Source organism: Grampus griseus (assembly GCF_964374135.1).
Source record: "Grampus griseus genome assembly, chromosome: 11".
Taxonomy (NCBI): domain Eukaryota; kingdom Metazoa; phylum Chordata; class Mammalia; order Artiodactyla; family Delphinidae; genus Grampus; species Grampus griseus.
Genome location: NC_139005.1, coordinates 96,979,573 through 96,988,265, shown reverse-complemented (window position 1 = coordinate 96,988,265; position 8,693 = coordinate 96,979,573). Strand labels below are relative to the sequence as shown.

Sequence of the window (8,693 nt, the reverse complement as noted above, 5' to 3'; positions counted from 1 at the left end):
GCTTCCCACTTCTACACAGCCCCTCCCAGTATCCCAGAGTGAAGTATTGCCATGCTAGATGGGTTGGGGGGGGTGGGCCTGTTAGAAAGATGGGGAGCATAAAACTGGGTAGTACCTCAAATCAACCATATGAATTGCGAACGGTTACAATTTGGCCACTATGTGAAGACCACTCTTCTCAATATCAAAACCAAAAAAGTAACACTTTGTGATTACAGGTAGGAGCACCCTAACTCCCTTCAAGTGGGTTTTATTAGCCGTAATGGCTTGGAGCATGTCTTTGGGAGTCGCACAGACCTGGGTTCGGATCCCACGTCTGCCACTGGCTGGCTCTGTGGTCCCAGCAAGTGGCTTGTGGGTCTCCGTTTTTTCAGGTGTAAGGTGGGGGCGGTAGCAGTTTCTACCTCTCAGGATAAATGATGTAACGCACAGGACGTCTGAGCACAGTGTCGGGTACACAGGGACACTCCATACGTGGTACCTGTTGTTATAATTGGGGAAAGAGGCAGGCGGTAGGTCAGAATCCCTTGAGTGCTGAATCTCAGGAGGGTTGTTTCAGAGGAGTCTGGAACGTGAGCTGGAGATGTCCAGGGCTCCTGGGGACTGAGACCCTCATTTGACAAGTAGGGGCTTGAACCAAGGAACCTGACCTGTGGGGCCCATGGTCACCCAGCGATCACAAAAAAAAAACTAGCCTTGGAGGTCTTTGTGAGCAAACACGAAGCAGTATTATTACGAAGGTTCATTTTCAATAAGAGGATGACAGAAGCATCTAAAATCACCAAGATCAAGGCTTCACATCCCTGTAATGACAATTCATGCCTGCAGAGAACTTTATTTTCTCAAAGAAATTTCTGTTTTTAAAGAACAACTGTCTTTAATCAAGAGAATTCTTCCTGAAGAAATGAAAAAAAAGTAAGTTCTTCTTATGCTGAAGACTGGGGTCAGCAGGCTGGAGTCGGGGTGGCAGTGGCTGTGTGCCTGGAAGGAACAGAAGCGCTCCTTTCCTCCTCTCCCCTCTGCTCCTCCTCAGACCTCTGTGAGGTGTCAGCAGGGGGACCCAAAGGGCCCCAGAGGACAGTGGTCCTGCTGGCCAACTCAGAGGCACAGAGGATGGAGGTGCCCAGGAGAGAGTGGGCAGCTGGATTCATTCCCCAAGGTCGCATCAAATAGCCAAAGAATCTTTACCGCTCCCTGGAATAATACGAATTCTCAGTTAAGTGATGTCTGTCTTGCTTCTTTGTCCGTTCATTCATTTATTCAACAATCATTTCTTAGGCCCCAGCTGGGAGCTGTGACTCCAGACGTGGATCAGCTGTGAGCCCCACTTTCGGGAACCCCCAGTCTGGGAAGAAACGATGTGAAACCCAGGGTGAGCTGGACTCTGATGGGGAAGCCCCAGGGTCTGTCGGAGCCCGGGGGAGACCCTACACCCTGCCTGGAGGCAGGGGTGGGCAGAAGAGGAGGGGTGAGCCTCGTGAAGGAGGGAAGTAAGGGCGATCCTGGCAGAGGGAGGCACGTGGGCAAAGGCTTGGAGGTGTGAAAGCAAGGTGTCTGTGAGGCCATCTTTGCCAGTGGTTTGTCAAGGAGAGGACTGCCGGGGAGGGCAAAGGGTGTCCCACAAAATGTTCACAGGTTGTTTGGAAAGTGATGGGGAGCCATGGAATGTTCCCTCCCAAAGTGACTGTCTGATTCATGCCTGGGCCTCCACTCGCTTAGCTCAGTTTCCAGAGGCTGCGAGACATCCCTGGCTGGGGTCCAGACAAACGGGATCTCACCCCACCAGCCCATCCTGGCTGCACAGACACCACAGTCTCAGTGAGCAGCTGTCCTCCATGCCACCGTCACCCACGTGCAGCACTTAACAGTTTGCGAGGTGCTTGGAGGATATCCACTCCTAGGCCCCCACCTTCTCTCCCTCACACCTTGCACGTGGTTTTGTCCATTTCGGAAATCTCCTACTCATACTTGGTGCCCAATTCTAGGGTCATGTGCCCTGGGAGGCCTTCCTGACCACCCCTGGGGCAGAAGTGACCACCTCTTTCTCTGCCACTTCCTTCAGTGCATACCTGGGGGGCTTCTGAGTGTGTGTCTCCAGCCCCCTCCTCCTCTGCTCCCTGACTCCTAAGCCCAGACCATGATCTCCTCCTGGAAGGAACCACTTTTTCTCTGCACACCCTGAAGGGGCAGGCTAGGGACTGGACTTGGTGTGAGTGAGTGAGTACTGCCTCCGGGATCTGGGGGGTCACAGTCTAACAGGCCACCACCCTGCTTCCATTTCCTCCTTGATCTGGGGGGACAGAGCCTGGAAGAAGAATCCCCTGCTACTGTCAAGCTTGGGAGGCACCTGGCCAGGGGTGAGGGGCCCCCTGACGAACAAGCACATTAAAGGGCATTGTTTCTAGTTGGTTAGAGCCCCTGAAAGGACCTGCCCTCCTGCCCCAACTCACCTTTCTTGTCCTGTTACCTAACGCACAAGAACTTTCTCCCCCAGAAACCCGAAGCCACGCCACTGGGAGGAGGGCAAAATAAAGCCTGACAGCAGGGTCTCCCACACTGAGCCACCAGCTGGAGCAGCCACATGGAAGGAAGTGTCTGGCGTGATGGGGGGTAAGGCTGGCCTTCTCTGCACGTGGGGGACCCCTTGCCTCAGCCAGCAGGCCAGTGCCAAGCTGTTTGTGATATGAAGTCAGATTGGGAGCAAGGTTGCTGGACAGATTCAACTTTCCAGGGCTGCGGAGACTGCCTACAGAAGGTTGTGTGAGTGTGTGTGTGGTCACGTGTCTGTGTGTGAGAGGCTGCGTGCTTGAAGTGTGTGTGACGGTATGTGTCTGTGAGGATGTATATGAGTGTGTGTATGAGTGAGAGCATGTATGCCTGAGGGTGTGTGTTGGAGGGTGTATGTGAGTGTGTGTGTGTGTGTGTGTGTGTGTGTGTGTGTGTGTGTGTGTTGGGGGCAGGATGGGAGCTGGTGGGGAGAGGAAAGTTGGGTGTGGACTGGTGCAAGCAGAGTGGACAAAAAGAGGAAAGTCTTGTCTTTCAGGCAGGCCTGGAGAGCAGGAGAAGAAAAAAGGAGCTCTTATTGGTGGTTGTCAAGGAGATGGGCCTTGGGGTTTGCTGAACTTTCTTCCCTTAAAGCGTCCTGCCTGGGGCTGAGAAGGGCCATTTATTTCCAGCCTCACCTCCCAGGCGGGGGTCTCAGGTCTGAGTCCCAAAGGAGTCAGGTGTAGACTCCAGGCCAGGCCAGAGCAATTCTTGGGTGGAAAGACCTGAGGCTTGCTCTGCCTGCCCCCAGCCCACCATCCCGTGGGCTCTGGCACTCGGAGGCCCTAGGCCTTGCATTCTGGGGCTGGGGGGGGGCGGTGGTGGTGGGCATCAAACTTTGCTGGGTAAGAGGTCAGCCCCGAGATGGGCTGCGCTGGCCAGGACTGACCGCAAAGCAGACACGGAGTTTTCCTGGCGTCCCTCCAGACGTGGATCCTGCGGCACTCCTACGACAAGCACGTTTACAGGCCATTGTCCTTTGGGGAGTGGTAAATAGTTCATTTGTGGGTTTTTTGTTTGTTTTTTTAACATCTTTATTGGAATATAATTGCTTTACAATGTTTTGAACGTAAATTTTTAAACCGATCGTCAGGATTTTTTCCTGTCTGGCTTCTTCGCCGCTGCATTGCCAGAGACTGGCACACAGTAGGTGCTCAATAAACATTACCGAATGGACAAACGGGCAATTCTAATGTGAGCGATTTGCGTTTCTTTCACTACAAATGGATGCCGCTGGGCCTTTCTCGACCTCCGAGGGAGGGTTGGCAGGCCCCCTCCTCTCCCGTGTGTGTGTGTGTGTGTGTGTGTGTGTGTGTGTGTGTGTGTGTGTGTGTGTGTGTGTGTGTGTGTGTGTGTGTGTGTTTGTGTTAGCGCGCGCGCGCGCTGGTGGGTTGATGGGTACTGCCCCCAAAGGAGCGGCCACCCTCGACGACAGGGGCTGGGGGGCGCGGGTGGGGGGGCGGTGATCCAGGGACAGAGGGAGGGAGAAGCCTCAGAGGCAGCTCCAGCCTGGCCTAGACCGCGTACCCCACGGTCGAGCGATCCGGCCCCTACCCCCCACCTGCCGCCCGCCCCGAGGGGAGGGGGCGCCCCCAGATGCCCGGTCCGACCCCCCCCGCCCCGCCCCGCCCCTCCCTTCCCCTCCCCCCGCTGGCTGGGGGCCTGCCCCCATTGGCCGGCCTCTCACGGAGCCCTGCCCCCGGCAGCAGCGGGCCAATGAGCGCGCGGCTGTCAGCTCGTCAGCCGCGCCGGCTCGGAGACTGTGAGCCCGAGCGTTGGCCGCGGAACCAGCAGCTACGAGCGCTCGCCGAGCGGCCGGTCGGCGGGGTCCTCGCGCCCCGCACGCCCGCACGCACGGCCCGGCCCGCAGTGAGCATGGGCGCGGCGGCCGTGCGCTGGCACTTGTGTGTGCTGCTCGTCCTGGGCGCGCGCGGGCGGCTGGCGGGGGGCAGCGGGCTCCCAGGTAAGCCCTGAGCCGGTGGGCGGCGGGCGCTCGGCGGCGGCGGCAGGGTCCCGGCCGGGCCCCCAGCCCCGCGCCGTCGGGAGGGCCACAGCCCGCGCGGCCCCGCGCCCCGCCCTGCCTTTTTGCAAAGTAACTTCTGCGGCCGGCGTGGGGCGCCCCTCCCCGCAGCCCGGGCGGAGCGAGGCTCCCGGAGCCCGGCGGGGCCGCAGCATGGGGCGGGGTGGGCTGAAGCCCCGTGGGTGGGGGGAGTGTGAGGGCGGGAGGAAGAAAGAAAGCACGACGGCCCGCCGAGGGACCCCCTTCGTCCCCCGCTCCCCGCCTGAAGGCGGGAGGGAGTGGGGACCCCGGAGCCAGACGGGCTCTCCCCCAGGGGAGACGGGAGCGCGGGCGGCAGGAGGCCCAGAGGGGAGACCCGGAGGAGGTGAGCAAGGGGAAAAGGACGGACGCAGAGAGAAAGAGAAGGGGGAGGTGTTAGATGGAGAGACAGACGGACAGAAAAGGAGGCACACAAAAGGACACAGGAAAAAAAACCCAGAGAAAGACAGACTGGAAGAGTGGAGACCAGAAAGACCAAAGAGGGAAAGGAGGGAACCGAAGGGAGTAAGGAGGCAAATGAGTAGCAGGAAGGAAAAGGCTCAGAAGAGGGAGGTGTGAGGGCAGGACTAAGGGATGGGAAGGAAGAGAGAGGAGGAGAGGTGCAAGCGGAGAGGCACCGGAGAAAGAGGGGGGAGGACTGGGGGAGGGAGGAGGCAGTGAGACAGAGGGAAAGAGAGGAGGATGGAGATGGCTGGAAAGCCATGGACAGATGGACAGACAGGAGGGGGAGGGCTGAGGGAAGACACAGACGAAAGGAGATGCATGGGAACCAGAGGGAGGGGAGCCCAGACATCGGACACGGTGAGGGGGTCCAGGAGAGAGAGGCAGGAGACACAGGAGAAGGGAACCAGCATCGAGCATCAGGCATGGGACATGGTTAGGGCAGGCAGCAGAGGCGAGGTGGGAGCTCCCCACGGATTTCGCAGGGACCCCGGCACTCCACCCCTTCCCCTCCTGCTCCCTCGGGTGTCTGGAGGGGGCTGTCCCGCAGAGCTGAAGACACATCCTCTCCTCCCACATCTGACCCTGTCCCATAGAGGAGCTTCCTTCCTTTCCCTCCTTGAAGGGAGGGGAGAGACCCTGCTGCGCTCTCCCTGGCTTCTCTGAGCTCCCCTGGCTGCTGCGTGGGGCTCCCTGAGGTCTGCGTTTGGTGGCAGGAGGTCTATTCCTGGGAGTTACACCCTGAGTGAGGATGCCGGGCCATTTAAACTATTCCACAATTGGAGCCGAGCTGTCTTTCCTGTGGCCCCAAGGGAAACTGGGCCCTACTGCCACACCCCCACGTGTCTGTGGGTGTCTCTCCTGGGCTTTGAGGTCCCTCAGCCCTGTTTGATTGTTCCTGTATGCGCCTGTCTCCCTCTGTCTTGATCTCTCTGCTGTGTCTGTCTGCACTCCCCAGCCCCAGCCCCACCCCATGGAAGCCTTGTGCTATGAAACCACTAATGTCAAACAAGCACCTGTGATGGGAGGACTGGGCTGGGCTGTCCAGGCCAGGACTGTGGCCAGGGAACCTGCAAGAACCCATGGCCTGTGTTTCCTCTCCCTCTGTCCTCGAACTCGCGTGCCCTCTCCCCAGCACTCACTGAAAGACATGTTTAAAAGGTGTGTTGGAAGGTTGCCCCCACTGCCTCTTGGCTAACATCCATCCATTTCCATCCCACGAAGACACGTACCTACGTGTGAGACTGGGGGCACAAGGGGCTCCAGAGCCCCAGGCAGTTTACCTCCCTCATCACCGTGCACTGACCCTTGGGAAGTGGGAAGAGCTGTATCTGTGATCCATTGCCCCTGCTGGTCCTGTCTCAGAAGCGGCCCCAGTCCTCTCCCCCTAGAAGGGTGCCCATTGACCCCCTCTGGTCTCTGGCTTCCTACCCTTGAGGCTGTGCCACCCCTCTCGGGGGTCCCTCTGGGGTCGCTTCTCCAGAGGGGGATGTTCTGCTGGCCCGATGTTCCTGCTGGCCCCTGGCCATGTGATGGCTGGCTCTGGTCTCCTACACAGACTGCCTCCTGGCCCCCGTTCCACCTTCCTCTGGGCAGCTGTAGAGGATGGGCTGCTCACCTGAGCAGATACGACCACCCTGAGAAGGGATGCCACCTTGTGCGTGTGTGTGTGTGTGTGTGTGCGCGTGCGCGCGCACGTGTATGTGCGTGCACGAGCATGCAGGGAGGTGATTCTGTTGTGTTTCTTTTTGATGCCTCTCTTCCTTTAGGGGCAGACTGGGGCCTTGGTGACTAGGGCACGGGGGAAGAGTCCTGGGCGGGGGGCAGTGGTTCTCTCACAGAGGCCCCCATGCAGATTTAGAGCCCAGAGACTCTTCAGGGGAATAATTCAGAGTGGACAGTCTTGAGGGCCAGACAGGCTAGGGAGTGGCCAGAGGGGTGAAGAGAGGAGGACATTCCAGGACTTCCCCAGGCTTGCCCCTGGGGGACTGCCCTCAGGGTGGCTACTGAGAGTTCCTTGTGCTCCCCTCTGGGTCCTTCTGTCTGTCTGTCATCCATCTGTATTCTGTTCTTGGCTGGCTGGAAGCAACACGGCATGTAGCAAAGCTCTGGACCTGCTTCCCTGAGGCGGAGTCCAGGCTCTGCTCCTAATGAGCTACCGACCTGCAACAGGCTTCTCTGGGCCTCAGTTTCCTCATTTATAACCCAAGGAATGAACCTAGGTTACAGCTACGGTTTTCTGGCTGTGTTGTTCCGTGCTCTGAGGGTCCTCTCCCTGTCTGAGCTGCGGGGCGGGGGGAGGTGTATACACAGATACACAGGATCTATTCTATGTTATTTGCCCAACAGCTGTTCCAACTGAAGGTGTATACGGGTTGTTGCGGGCAGGAGGTGGGGAGTGCCAGGAACCCTCACAACCTAACTTTAACTTGGGTTTGGAAGTTGGAATAAGAGAACCAGGACTGAACCTAGATTTCCAGGGTGGGGAGGCTGGGGAGACCGGAATCGTTCCTTGAGGCCCGTTAGCCCCGTCGAGGGTATGGGTCTGTGGAGGCCAGGTGAAGAATCCTTTATTTCCACAGCCTAGGGGCTGGGTGGGGCCCCGTTCAGATCTCCTTCGCGGGCCTGCTGGCCTCTGCTTCGTGGCCTCTGCTCGGTGCGCCGTGCTAGCCTCCATTTCCCCATCTGTAACCCAAAGCGGATGGATTTAAATTCCTCCGAGGACGCTTCTGGCTCTAAATTCTAGAATAAGGAGAGTGGAGGAGGGATGGAGAGATGCTTTGTGAGGAGAGCAAGACATACAGAGAGGCTTCTCCTCGTTCTGTTCCTAAGCCTCCGTTTGCTCATCTTTTTAGTGGGAAGAATAGCTCTACTTACTGGAATTGCTGTGACACTAAATAAGAGCCGGCACTTTGGTGACGTTGTGCCTGGCACAGAGTAGCCACCCCAAGATGCTACCCGTCACTGCCTGTCACACCAGGTGGCCACATGAAGGCTGTTACTGTTAATTACCCCGGTGATCAATGGAAGGGCGAGGGACAGAAGGAACTCCCTGCCCCGCGCTAGCTGCCCACTTCTTCAGGCCACACCTCACTCGTGGTTCCCCCTCCAACAGGGGCCGTCGACGTGGACGAATGCTCGGAGGGCACAGACGACTGCCACATCGATGCCATCTGCCAGAACACGCCCAAGTCCTACAAATGCCTCTGCAAGCCAGGCTACAAGGGGGAAGGCAGGCAGTGTGAAGGTGAGCCCAGCCCTCCAGCCAGACCCGTGGGCGCCACCGTCATGGCAGGCGGCCTCTGTCAGCCTTGGGAGGGCGGCTGCGGGCTTCCCTGGGAACCTGTGCTGCTTCCTTGGAGGAGATATTTGGAGTCGTGGGGTGCTTAACTCTCCCTGGGTTTGAAACTTTGGTTTTTTTTTTTTTTTTAAAGAAATTGAAATGGAGCACTGAGTGATATATTTGTCCATCTGTCCCTGACTGGATGTGTGTGGGGTAAAGGCCTGGGGTGACCCCACCAAGGTCCCTAGTTTCAAATCTGTAGCTACCCGTGCACCCTGTGTAGCTTCCCCAAGGGAGCTGCGCCGTAGCAGCCACAGCGTCTGTGGGGCTGGCTCAGGTCTTCTGTCTTGAGGATGAGCGCTTGGG

At 58.1% G+C, this 8,693-nt stretch overlaps 1 protein-coding gene across 3 annotated transcripts in view; it reads left to right on the top strand.

Annotated features, from left to right (window-relative positions):
* Window positions 1-4,404: 4,404 nt before the first annotated feature.
* The window catches only part of SCUBE1 (signal peptide, CUB domain and EGF like domain containing 1), a gene marked incomplete at its 5' end in the record, with an annotated part of 125,981 nt that continues 121,692 nt past the window's right edge, over window positions 4,405-8,693 (top strand). For 2 of the 3 annotated variants that reach the window (XM_082667050.1, XM_082667049.1), the window contains 2 exons: window positions 4,420-4,507; window positions 8,160-8,291. In XM_082667050.1, the coding sequence (XP_082523176.1) occupies window positions 4,420-4,507; window positions 8,160-8,291 (220 nt within the window). Of the gene's footprint in view, window positions 4,508-8,159; window positions 8,292-8,693 lie in introns of all 3 variants that reach the window. The other variant, XM_082667048.1, reaches the window with a different exon arrangement.